This window comes from Prionailurus bengalensis, chromosome A2, assembly GCF_016509475.1.
Source record: "Prionailurus bengalensis isolate Pbe53 chromosome A2, Fcat_Pben_1.1_paternal_pri, whole genome shotgun sequence".
NCBI lineage: Eukaryota > Metazoa > Chordata > Mammalia > Carnivora > Felidae > Prionailurus > Prionailurus bengalensis.
Genome location: NC_057348.1, coordinates 11,601,691 through 11,614,121, shown reverse-complemented (window position 1 = coordinate 11,614,121; position 12,431 = coordinate 11,601,691). Strand labels below are relative to the sequence as shown.

The window sequence follows — 12,431 nt, the reverse complement described above, 5'->3', positions numbered from 1 at the left end:
TGGAACCAGGAGTTTGGTCTGCACATGGGACAGATGCAGGGTGTTGTGTCTGGGCTCACCCGTGCAGCTGCAGGGAGGCAGTCTGAGCCGGTCACAAAGGGCAGCAGCCGTCCAGCCTCCTCCTGTGGCTCAGGGAGGTGGAAGTTTGCCAGTTTCCAGAAACCTTGGCCAGGGCTGCTGATGCCGGCCCCCTGCCAGAATTGCTTACTCAGAAGGCAGCGCTTCTGGGAATGAGGACAGCTCTGTCCAAAAGTGCCAAGGAACATTTTTCCGCTCCCCATCTACAGGACTGGTGCTAACTCTCAGCGTGTGTTTCCTGCTCCTTTGGCCCCGGCCTCCATGAAGGCGTCTTTGTGCCCGATTTGGGACTTGAAGCCAGGACGCTTCAGGAGGTGTGGCATGCAGTGTGCCGCTGCTCTCAGAGATCCCTGGGGCAGGTGGACCAATTTGGCCAAGGTCTGAGGTGTACGGGTTGTTCTGTCTCTTAGGCGAATAGTTACGGTGACGTTATGTGCTCTGCCCGCACAGATGTGTGCTCACCACATGTGACAGTGTCTCCATGAGGTCAGCCAGCATGTGTCAGGTTCGGCATCTAATCACCTGTCCCTTTTATGATTGGTAGGGACGGCAAAACCTGGCGTCTCTACGGTACCAAACACAACTCAAGCATCGACTCCTCCGCAGACCCAGACCCCTCAGCAGAACCCTCCACCTGTGCAGGCTGCACCTCACCCCTTCCCTGCGGTCACCCCAGACCTCATCGTTCAGACCCCCGTCATGACAGTGGTGCCTCCCCAGCCACTGCAGACAGCCCCGCCGGTGCCCCCTCAGCCACCACCCCCACCTGCACCAAACCCCCAGCCTGTGCAGAGCCACCCACCCATCATCGCGGCCACCCCACAGCCTGTGAAGGTGAGCATTCTCTGTGTGTGCGTGTGGCCCATCCTGGCCACTGGTGGGCTCCTACCACCTCAGCACCCCCTCTTTTTTGTCTTCCCTTCCATAGCAGTGAGGCTTGCAGGAGACAAGTCACTGTCACTGCCGGCGCTTCATGCAGAGCTTGTCCTGGCTCCTGGGGCACTTTGTGGGTGTTTTGGGGGCACTGTGCAGTGTTTAAGTCACGGCCTAGAAGCTGCTGCCCGGCTGGCCCACAGGTCCCATAGTTGAGCCCACCCCCCAGGGCTTGCCAACCCCCCAGCCCCTTCCCTAGTTCTAATTTAGACTGTGCATGTTTGCAGATGGCACCCTTATAGTCTCTGAGACGTGCCTGCCCTGGGGGGGCCAATGTGTCCAGGCTTGGCTCTGAGCGGCTTCCTTGGCATTAAGTGGGAAGCTGCTTCAGGAGGTTTCTGTGGCCTCCAGGGAGCAGATTGTGCCCTGCGTGTGTGCTTTCTCCTGCCACTGGCAGGTCCTGTCCCAGCTGCAGAGAGAGTGATGGGACAGGTCTTTTCTTGCCTCGGTCCTTCACCCATGGAGTTACCTTTGAGCCCCATTCCCTGTGGATGTTGGAACCCCAGAAAGGACCCAGCTGCAGGAGTGAGCGGAGGGAGGGACAGCTGTGCCGGCCGTCACCTTTGACCGTGCTTGTCACCCCTGTGCTCTCGGCAGACAAAGAAGGGAGTTAAGAGGAAAGCGGACACCACCACCCCCACCACCATTGACCCCATTCATGAACCACCATCACTACCCCCGGAGCCTAAGACTGCCAAGCTGGGCCCCCGGCGGGAGAGCAGCCGGCCTGTGAAGCCCCCCAAGAAGGACGTGCCCGACTCTCAGCAGCACCCAGTGTCGGATAAGAGCAGCAAGGTCTCAGAGCAGCTCAAGTGCTGCAGTGGCATCCTCAAGGAGATGTTTGCCAAGAAGCACGCAGCCTACGCCTGGCCGTTCTACAAGCCTGTGGACGTAGAGGCATTGGGCCTGCACGACTACTGTGACATCATCAAGCACCCCATGGACATGAGCACAATCAAGGTGAGCAGATGCCCCCCCCCCGAGCTGGAGGCAGGGCTCCCCGGGACAGAGAAGTCAGAACTTCCTAGGCTGGTCCAAGAGGAGGGTCCAGGCCCTGGGTGCTTCTGAACTGTGCCCTAGCAGCTGTCTCTTCTCACCAGCTCAAAGCAGCCCAGCGCCCCCTGCTGGGAGTTGTAGGGGACGGCCTCCGGGACCACGTGCTTGGGAGTTTTCTTCCCAGACAGCAGCAATGCTGTGCCCTCTGGTCTGGGGACAAGCCCTCTGTGGCCTTGGGCCCTAGTGCCCATGGGCACTTTGCACACAGTTAATGTTCCAGGAGGTGTTGAGAGTTGATGACTTTGCCAGGCCCGGTGTCATGGAGTGGGTCTTGATGTCTCCTCTCAGGAGGAGATACACAAGTGCTGGCATCTTCATTGTTGTATTTTGAGGCCTTTTTGGTTATGTTTATTTATTTTAAGCCATTTTGCATTTCTGTCTGGGAGTAGAGTAAGCCTGCCCCAACATGGGACAGACAGAAGAGGGGACGGTACTTATGTTCCTTTTGACCCGTGTCTTATCCCATATCACCAAGACAGGTGTATGTCAAGTCAGAACTGGTCCCAGCCCTTCTCTTACAGTCTGGCTGAAGCTCTGTCTCCATTTATTCTGTGTCCACTTGGTCCTTAGTCACAGTGACCAGGATGGGTGGGTTTGGCATGCTAGCAGGGCATTTCCCAGCCCTGAGACTTGCTTTTGAGTGTCTTTTTGTCCACCTGACAGAGAACCAAGGTGATGATCTCTTCTCTGCTCCGCTGCAAAACTGACTTGCTCCTACAGGCAGCCCTCCTGGCTGTCACGTCCCCATTGGAGCAGGTGTGGGCATAACTAAGGAGGCCCTGTCTTGTCTTTGCAGTCTAAACTGGAGGCCCGCGAGTACCGCGACGCTCAGGAATTTGGTGCTGATGTCCGATTGATGTTCTCCAACTGCTATAAATACAACCCTCCTGACCACGAGGTGGTGGCCATGGCCCGCAAGCTCCAGGTGAGGCCCTGGGGAAGCTCCAGGTACAACATCCTGCAGTAGAGCAGTCTGGGGTCCTGGGTGGGCCAGGCCTGTATGGCCCTTCATAGATTTTATTCCTGTCATTTGCTTTGGTATAATGCCATGTTGCTTTGAAGATGAACTTGAGTCAGAATAGCGTGTGCGTCAATATAAAATTGAGGTTATTTTATTATAAAGCAGGACAGTTGGTTTTGGTCTTGGGCATTTGGGGTTTTGTTTTGGTGTATCCCACTGAAAACCTCCTGCCCCATACCTGCATTCTGTTGCCCTTGGCCAGAAGAGTGTATGTGCTGTATGTCGCCCAATCTGTTCTCCAAAACAGACCTGTCTCCGGTTGGTGGCAGGCACTCTTGTTAGGTAGGCACTTGGACACAGTTGTGAGCTGAAGTAACTGCTCAGCTGTGGACGTTTCTTCACCAGAGCCTTGAAATCTTTTGCTTTCTAGGTGTTCCGTGAGGCCACAATTTCCTAATGGGCGCCTTTGGGGTTTGTGGCCCCTTCAAGTTGGTCTGGGTGTGCACCCTGTAAAGTGCACATGTGAGTGGAAGGAAGGGGGGCAGGTTACAGCATAATGTGTGAACTGACTTCACTTTGCTTTATTTAAAAAAGGAAAAACGTACCCAGATTTCAGCAGTGATTATCTTTGGGTGGAAAGATTAGGGGTTAAAAATTATGGAGAATTGGGGCACGTGGCTGGCTCAGTCAGTAGAGCATGTGACTCTTGATCTCAGGGTTGTGAGTTGGAGCCCCACATTGGGTGTAGAGATCACTTAAAAAAAAATCTTCAAAAAAAATTCTGGAGAATAAAGTCTATATTTAGTACTTTTATAATCTGCTTTTTAAAAAATTCTTAAGCCTACACACATAAAAATATCTAATTCCTTATCCCCAAAGCCCTGGGTTGCTTCTGCTCTCAGTGTCAGAGCAGGCCCTGGGGTGGATCACCTGCTGTTACAACAGGCAGGCACTCTGGTCAAGCCCAGGATCGGTTTGCACATCTCATGCCCCACTCCCAACTGGTGGCGAGGTGGGAGGCTTCCTCACACCTGTCTTTCCCACCCGTCTGTGGAGTGCTTACAGGGCACAAGTGCAGACTCGCAATTGCCTTTGGCAACCTGTGGGTCCATTCAGCTCAGAGGCTGCCTGAGACCCATCGCTTGCCCGTCTCCTGGTTCCGTTAGCTCCACAGTTGTCCCAGACTTACCATCATAGTGGCTCTTACCTCCTCACACTGGAGCCAAGGCTCCATCTCTCCCGTTCCTTCCCTTGGCCTCTGTCTGGGTCAGGGACTGCTTTTGTTCAAAGGATGTGTCCTGGAACTCTTGGGATAGAATAAAAACTTACTACTAGTGTGAACCTGGCTGCTATTATTGAAATGCACACTCAGCCTTGAACGTTATTTTAGTTTCTATTGCTTGTTATTTGGTTTTATTTTCCCTGAGATTTGGGGTGGGGGTGCTTTCTGCTTTCTTCACAAAGCTGCTTTTCCGTTGTTTACTTCTGCATTTCCCATCCTTAAAAAGAGTTCAGGCTTTATAATTTTATGGCAATTCTCATACATGGCCACCAGGTGGCAGTGTTGCCCTCAGATCTTTGTCTTAGACTTCCTTTTCCCACTGTTCTGTGAGGATTGGGGGAGGGAGATAGCTTTTTCCCAGATCGATACTCCTACCCTTTATTTGCCCTCATGCAAACAGCTAAACCAAAACAAGTTCTGTGCCAGCACCAAGATTGCTATTCTGACCTACTTTACTTTAAAAAGAATAGAAGGAGAGTGGCCGAGCCTGGGTAGCTTAGTCAGTTAAGCGTCTAACTCTTGATGTCAGCTCAGGTCATGATCTCACAATTTATGAGTTGGAGCCCCACGTCGGGCTCTGCGCCGACAGCACAGAGCCTGCTTGGGATTTTCTCTCTTTCTCCCTCTCTCCCTGCCCCTCCCCTGCGCATGCACCTTCTCTTTAAATAAATAAACTTAAATAAATAAATAAATCAGAAAGAGAAAGAATTCTCCAGTATATTCTAGCTTTCCCTAATTTCTGTGCCTGTTTTATGTCTTGGCTTTGTCTTTTTTTTTTTTTTTTTTTTTTAATGTTTATTTAATTCTGAGAGAGCATGAGTGGCAGAAGGGCAGAGAGAGGGGGGGTCAGGATCCGAAGCAGGCTCTGTGCTGACAGCAGAGAGCCCGATGCGGGTCTCGAGCCCACAAACTGTGAGGTCATGACCTGAACTGAAGTTGGACACTTAACTGACTGAGCCACCCACCCAGGTTCCCCTGGTTTTATGTTTTTCATTTTTATCCTTCTGGCAGTGGCATGAACATGACCCAAACATGGGGTTTAGCCATAGTGAGACCACTGGGCTATTTTCCTCACAGCAGCCTCTTTCTGAACATTTTTGTTCCAGATACCAGGCTGGACTAGATGAGGTCCTTGACCTGAAGGAGGGTCCATTTCAGGCAGGGGCAGTGCCTAGGGTGGGCCATTTAGCACGGGGCGGCCTCTGCCCTAGCCCGCTTGGCCCACTTCAGGGTGGGTTGCTGTGTTACAGGAAGTGATGTTCCTTCTCCATTGCCACGAGGCAGGTGGAGAGGTATCTGCTTCAGATGCAGAGTGGATGTGAAGGGCTTCTTGTCTGGAAGTTGGTTGCTCTGTGGCATTTCAGTCTTTTTCCTCTTCCTCGTAAGCTTTCCTGGATCAGCATGGTTGGATGACTAGATTGTCCAGAGGGAAGGAGAAGCAGCAAATCCCCAACCTTTGTTTGCCTCTTGAACAGGTATTAGACTTGCCTCCTCTTAATTAGACTGTCCCCAAGAACTGGGATTTACCTGGAAAATCACATGGAAAAGAATCCACTTTGTTTTCCTTTTCCAGTCTCTAAATTCTAGGCCTTTAGAAAACACACATCCTACCACCTGGCAGCCATGGTCACAAAGACAGCCAGGAGTGACTGGGCTCAGGGTTTCCTCAGTCCACAGGTGGCTTGGGCTGAGGCCCGTGAGTCCATCTGGTAGGCCCAGAGCTGCTGGCGGTACTGCCATGTAGACTGCCTGCTCTGTTGTGAATCGAGGAGTCATTTAGGGAGTTTGGCGCCCTTGTAGATTACCAGAGTTTTAGTGCAAGAAAAAGCGCAAATTCAAGGTGATGTGCAGTTATTTTTATAGCAAAGAAAAATGAAAATTGCATTGGGATATCCTGCATTAGATCCCAGAGGCAGGAAGCTATTCGGGCGTATGTAAATGTGTGTTTCTGAGTGTGTGCACTCACAGCTGCATCTCTAGCACCCGGCACTTAGTGGCCTGCCACTGCCTGCATTCTGCTCCCCACCACAACCCCCCCTCCTCTGAGCCTCGCTGTGCCCAGATACGGCCAAGCCCCACAGCTGTATCCGGGCTTGGCCGTGCTTGACCGTTTGGCACTCAGGCAGCTGTTTCACTAGAGGGGTGGAGGGTGTGCTTCCCCCTCGAATCTGACGCAGCCCAGAGTAGGTGACCCAGTGAACATTCTAGCAAGAGGAGACGCCTGCTCTGAAACCAGTGTGCTTTGCTGATTGATGCTGAGAATTGCAGTGTGGGTGGAGGTTATGGCATGCTGGGCAGAGGAGCTGGGTCCACCTCTAGACACTGCCAGCCCTAGTGTGGAAGCCCCGAGCCCCTGCTCCCCTAGAGAGTGCTGGTTGTTGGTATTCTCTGCTCATCGCCTCAGTGTCCTCCCTCACAAGACCTTTGACCTTGGTGCGTCTCTTTCGGTTTTGGCGTCCTCTAGCCTGGCCCCACACCCTCTCCCCCATTTTCCACCTGGCCAGCAGGATGAGCACCTGGATTCGTGAGTCACAACTTTCTCTCCTTTGAGACATCCTTGCTAGGTCTCTGCAGCTTTTGGTATCATGTCCCCTTCCCCCCACACACACACCCCACCCTCATCCTTAGGTTTCAGATTTCCCAGGGACTCTTCACCAGTCCTTTGCTGTTTCCACCTTAACACTTAATAGTACTTTATAACTGTTCACTCCTTGAGGACAGGGAGCACATCGTTTCTCTTTACCATACGGGTGCAAGTCTGTCTCAGCCACGCGGGAAGGTTTTTCTGCGGTAGCTCTAGGTTCGCTGGCACTCAAGCCCAAGTGCATTTCGCAGGGTGCCCCCTACTGGAACCGGGGCAGATGGGAGGATGACAGGTCTTGTAGCTGCTTGCGACAGGGAAGCCAGCAGCCCAGATTGTAGGCCCCACGGTGACTGCCCAGCCAGCCAGCCCGCCTGGCCTCCTGGCTTGTGCTCTTTGCTCTTTGGTCTTGGAGCCTTGGGAGAGCAGGGCCAGGGAGTACCCTAGGAGAGGCCTCAGGGCGAGTCCTGGCTTCCATTTCCACCACAGCCACAGCCTGTTGGGGAGGAGTAGGGATGTCCTAGTGGCAAGGGTAGAGCTGTCTGGTAGCTGGCAGGAGATGCTGGGCACACACATAAGTGGCATGAGGAAGCTCCCACCTGGTAAAGCTCACCTCCCGGCAGCACCAGGTACTCGGCCATGGCTGCCACCCTCCTCCCTCTGTGGGGTCCTGACACCTCAGGCACACTTCTCTAACCTGCCCCCTCCTCCTTGGCAGCAGGCCTGGCTTTTTCTGGATGCTCCTGTGGGTCTGTTGGGGACCCGGGGCACTGTGGGCAATAAGGGTCTTGCTGCCACACTGGGGGCCTCTGCCCTGGTGTGAGCCCCTGTCTCCTTTAGCCAGGGTGGTGACAGTCTCTTGCTCATGCCTTCTGGGTGTCTTCTCTACTGCCACCCGACCTGCTCCAGAATGTATTTCTGTATAAATTAGAAATTAGAAATGTCTGAATAAATGACTATAATTTATAGTAGCAAAACCACTTATACAGCAGAATCCAGGTTGTCACTTTGCTGGGAGCAGGAACTGCCTTGGAGGAGCCTGAACTGGGTGGTCTGGAGGGGAGGGGACAACACTGCAGTTGGGGAGGACACCTGCCCTGCTGCCCAGGGGTCGTCCCCTTTCCCAGCTGCCTTGGGGACAGAAAATCTGAAGCTGTGCTTCCAAAGATATCAGGAGAGGCTTCTAGGGCCAGCTGTGTCAAGTGTAGCCTAGTTTGTTTGACACAGCAGCCTTGGAGCTTGACCCCACGGCCCTCCCAGGCCTCATGGGCCATGCTGCTCCGAAGCATCAGTTCACACTTGGGAAGGCCCGTTCTCTTGCGTGAGATGCTACGTTGACATTTTCTAGGCTTTTAAAGCAAGTCCTGCAGTCCTTCTGGGAAGCTAACTTTGTTCTTTTCACTGCTGTTCTTTGTCCTGAGTCATCACTGGGCTTACGAGCATGGAGCCCTTGGGGTAGGAAGGGACCTGCCGGCTGGCTGGTGAGGCAGGGCTGTTGGGCCTAGGTGCCCAGACAAAGCTGCTGCCCCCAAGCTCTGTGACCCCATGTGGAGTTCTATCGGATTCCTGAGACTTACAGTTGGAAGGTCTCGGAATCCTGGGTTGGTGGGATCCTGTGCTTAACAGCCCTGGGCATGTGGTTGGGTCTCTGGCACCTCACAAGATTTACTCCCTCCTGTAGCCTGTCTCCAGCGCCCCCACATCCACTTCTGTTATACCTTTCCCACCTTGCTGGCCATGCCCTGGAGATCCCTCAGCCAGTGGCATGGCTCTGCCCAGGTGCCCCAGAGGTGGTCTGAGGAGGGGGTGGGGGCGGACACGTGCCTGCTGCAGCAGAGGCTCAGCTGCCTTGCCGGCCTTGGTCTGTGCACGAGGCACGCTTACTCCAGGGCCAGGCCTTTGCATGTGCTGTTTGTTTCCTCTGCCTGGAATGCTCTCTCAAACTGAAGACCCCACCTGCTCCCTGAGGGAGTGTGAACCGGAGGCAGGCAGAGGTTCCTGTTCTGTTCATCATTGTATCTTAGTGCCCGGCCCTGGCACGCAGGAGGCGCCCTCGGGATGTGCTGAGCAAGCACTGACCTAATGAGAACCTCAAGGCACTGTTTGTGGGTCTTGCCCTCGGCCTGCCATCTATCTAGGATCTCCACACAGACGTCCTCAGTGGGCCAGCTGCCTCCTGTGACATGGGTCACATGTACTTACCTGGCCTGTATCTCCTGGAGAATGGGTGCCAAGCCATGTCAGAAGGACATTTCAAAGTGAAATTTGTGAGAAGTGTTGGAAGAGCTGACGAGGGTCCTCACCCAGCCCCTTGTCTTAGTGGTGGGGTGTGGGGTGGTCACCATCAGCCTAGCCCCCTTTGGCCCTCCTGCTTACTTCCTGTTGAGTCAAGCCCGGCAGCCAAGGAGGCTTGGTGATGCTGAGCCACATCCCAGGCAGCCCCCCACCACCCATGCCTGGGCCCCAGCAGCCCTCACAGGCACGGCTCCCACCCCCCCGCCCCCACCCCCCCCCCCCCCCCCCAACCAGGATGTGTTCGAGATGCGCTTTGCCAAGATGCCAGACGAGCCTGAGGAGCCTGTGGTGGCCGTGTCCTCCCCAGCGGTGCCACCCCCAACCAAAGTGGCAGCCCCGCCCTCGTCCAGCGACAGCAGCAGCGATAGCTCCTCCGACAGTGACAGCTCCACCGATGACTCTGAAGAGGAACGAGCCCAGCGGCTGGCCGAGCTCCAGGAGCAGGTGAGGATGTGGGCAGCCCCGTTCCCAGTCACCCAGAATGCATGGGCCGGGCAGTCTCCCCAGGGTTCTCCATGACCTGGTGAGTCCCAGCTTGGAGTTCCAGCGGGATGAGGGGTTTAAGGGTGCTGGCCTCCCATGCAGTGGGAAATCGGTGTGCAACTTCTGGCTCCCCAGAACACCTACTAACAGCCTACTGTTGACCAGAAGCTACCTGTAACGTAAAGAGTCGATTAATTCCTATTTTATGGGTGGCACATATTATGTAGTGTATTCTTACGGCAAAGTAAGGAAACATCAAGAAAATCGTAAGAACTGGAAAATATATTCATAGTACCGTATCGATCGGGAAAAAAAATCCACATATAAGTGGACTTGCACAGTTCAAACCCACATTGTTCAAGAGTCAACTGCATATATGTACACCGTGGGTGTGGAGGTAGGAAGACATGGCTGTTTTGCGGGCAGAGGCGAGGCTTCTAGATCCTTCCAGCATCTGAAAGGGGGAGCCTCAGCCAGGATGTCCATCTCTCCTGAGGCCCTACAAGCCAGCCATCAGGACCTTAGTACCCAGCCTCTCAGGGACCCTCCTCCTGGATGGCTGTGGAGCTTGGTATCTGCCAGCTTGGGCAGCTTCTCCAGCCAAGAGGACACTGGCCATCCTCGGAGTCCACGGCCTGGGTGGGTGTGGGCACTTCAAGAATCTGGTGAGGCGGCAGGTCATAAGGCTGAGGGCCAGCCCCCTCCCTGTGCTTCCCTCCTCCTCTGCACCCTGGTGCCCGGGGGTCCACCCAGAGACCAGGATGATGGGCGCGTGTACCTTGCCTGTCTGCTCCACAGCTCAAAGCCGTGCACGAGCAGCTTGCAGCCCTCTCCCAGCCCCAGCAGAACAAACCAAAGAAAAAGGAGAAAGACAAAAAAGAAAAGAAAAAAGAAAAGCACAAAAAGAAAGAAGAAGTGGAGGAGAATAAGAAGAGCAAAGCCAAGGAACTTCCTCCTAAAAAGACCAAGAAAAATAACAGCAGCAACAGCAATGCGAGGTCTGCCTCCCTGAGCTGCCCTGGGTGGGGACCCCTGCTGGCCACGGTGGGTAGGGAGGCTGCCTCACCGCCCTTTCTCCTGGGGTGGGTCTTGGCACCCAGTGTGTTTGGGAAGGGAAGGAAGATAGGCAGCATGGAGCAGAAGGTGAGGACAGGGCATGGTTTGCGGTCTGTCTCCGTTGGGTGCTCCCAGGAAGGCGTTGCCCAGCCTCCCTGTTTCCTGTGAAGGCCATCTGGGTGGGGGTGTGGAAGCCCTCCCCTAAGCCCCAGATGGAGGAATGGGTGCCTCACGTTGACAATGGTGTCTGCATCATCCCTTCATAGCAAGAAGGAGCCTGCGCCCATGAAGAACAAGCCCCCTCCTGCGTACGAGTCGGAGGAGGAGGACAAGTGCAAGCCCATGTCGTATGAGGAGAAGCGGCAGCTCAGCCTAGACATCAACAAACTCCCTGGTGAGAAACTGGGCCGCGTGGTGCACATCATCCAGTCGCGGGAGCCCTCCCTCAAGAATTCCAACCCCGATGAGATTGAGATCGACTTTGAGACTCTGAAGCCGTCCACCCTTCGAGAACTGGAGCGCTACGTAACCTCCTGTTTGCGGAAGAAAAGGAAACCTCAAGGTGCCCTTGGGCCCCTGGGGCAGGGTGTGCTCTGAGTCCTGGCCAGGCCTGGCCGACAGGGAGGAGGCTGGGCGAGTGGGCATCCTCCATTAACTTTGCCTTCCAGACATGGCCCTCTCCCTCTGTAGGCTGTTTTTCCAGTTACAAAAGCTGTGCCCTCGACACAGAAACCTCTGGAGGGCTGTGACATCACACTTGACCCTGGGCTGGTGGTGCCATTCTCCACCTCCTGGCCGGTACCCATCTAAGGCCTGCCTGCACCTCAGTGTCCTCAGCCTTGCTCTGAGCAGCAGCTTTTGTTGCCCTTACCACTGGGTCTTCCCCAAAAGCCAGCCACCCCCGCCCTGCTGCCACCTCTTTAGAACAGAGGGTGAGGGCCAGGTGCAGTGGCCAGGAGGAAAGATGTTAGGTCTGCACTGCCTGCTTTGCTTCTCTGCTTCGACACGGGCCCCTCCACAACAGTCTGCCAGGCAGCACTTGCCTGTTGAAAATGTCTCATCTTAACTCACGGCTTTTGTCTGGAGACCAGTAGGACTTAATATCCACATCAGAGTGTTGTATGCAGCCTTTGTCCCAGTCCACGTTGACTCCTGGGGCGCTCGGGCTCCTCCCTAGGGTGCTGCACAGTGACACTGTGCCCTCGGTCTACGCACTGAGGTGCTGGGAGACTCCCGGGGCTCTTTCACGTCTTGCTTTGTCCCTGCTGTCATGTCTTGGGGTCCCCTGCACCCACTGTCTGAAAAGTAGCTGAGGGAGCCTGAGCTCATTGGTCCCTCATGTCAGGGAATTACTTCCTGCCTTGTCTCTTAACTGTCTGGTGAACCCAGCATAGGGTATTGAGAGATTGGAGGGGCTTTGAAATTCTAGTATTACGCCAAGCTTTTGGCTGGCACACAGTAGGACTGGTCAGGGCCTCGTAGAAGCAGCCCACTGGCCCTTCTTGCGGGCGGTTGGGCTATTCCTGTGGCCAGCAGTAGCCCCCTAGGTCGGTGCCCTGCCTGACTGTGTCCCTGTTGCTTTATTACAGCTGAGAAAGTTGATGTGATTGCTGGCTCCTCTAAGATGAAGGGCTTCTCGTCCTCGGAGTCGGAGAGCACCAGCGAGTCCAGCTCTTCTGACAGTGAAGACTCCGAAACAGGTTAGA

General features: G+C 54.6%; 1 protein-coding gene across 1 annotated transcript in view; it reads left to right on the top strand.

Annotated features, from left to right (window-relative positions):
• Positions 1-12,431, top strand: part of BRD4 (bromodomain containing 4) — an 86,437-nt gene that overhangs the window by 56,992 nt on the left and 17,014 nt on the right. The window contains 7 exon segments of the mRNA XM_043586878.1: positions 623-912; positions 1,609-1,971; positions 2,864-2,992; positions 9,421-9,630; positions 10,468-10,667; positions 10,992-11,287; positions 12,315-12,425. Of these exon segments, the coding sequence (XP_043442813.1) occupies positions 623-912; positions 1,609-1,971; positions 2,864-2,992; positions 9,421-9,630; positions 10,468-10,667; positions 10,992-11,287; positions 12,315-12,425 (1,599 nt within the window).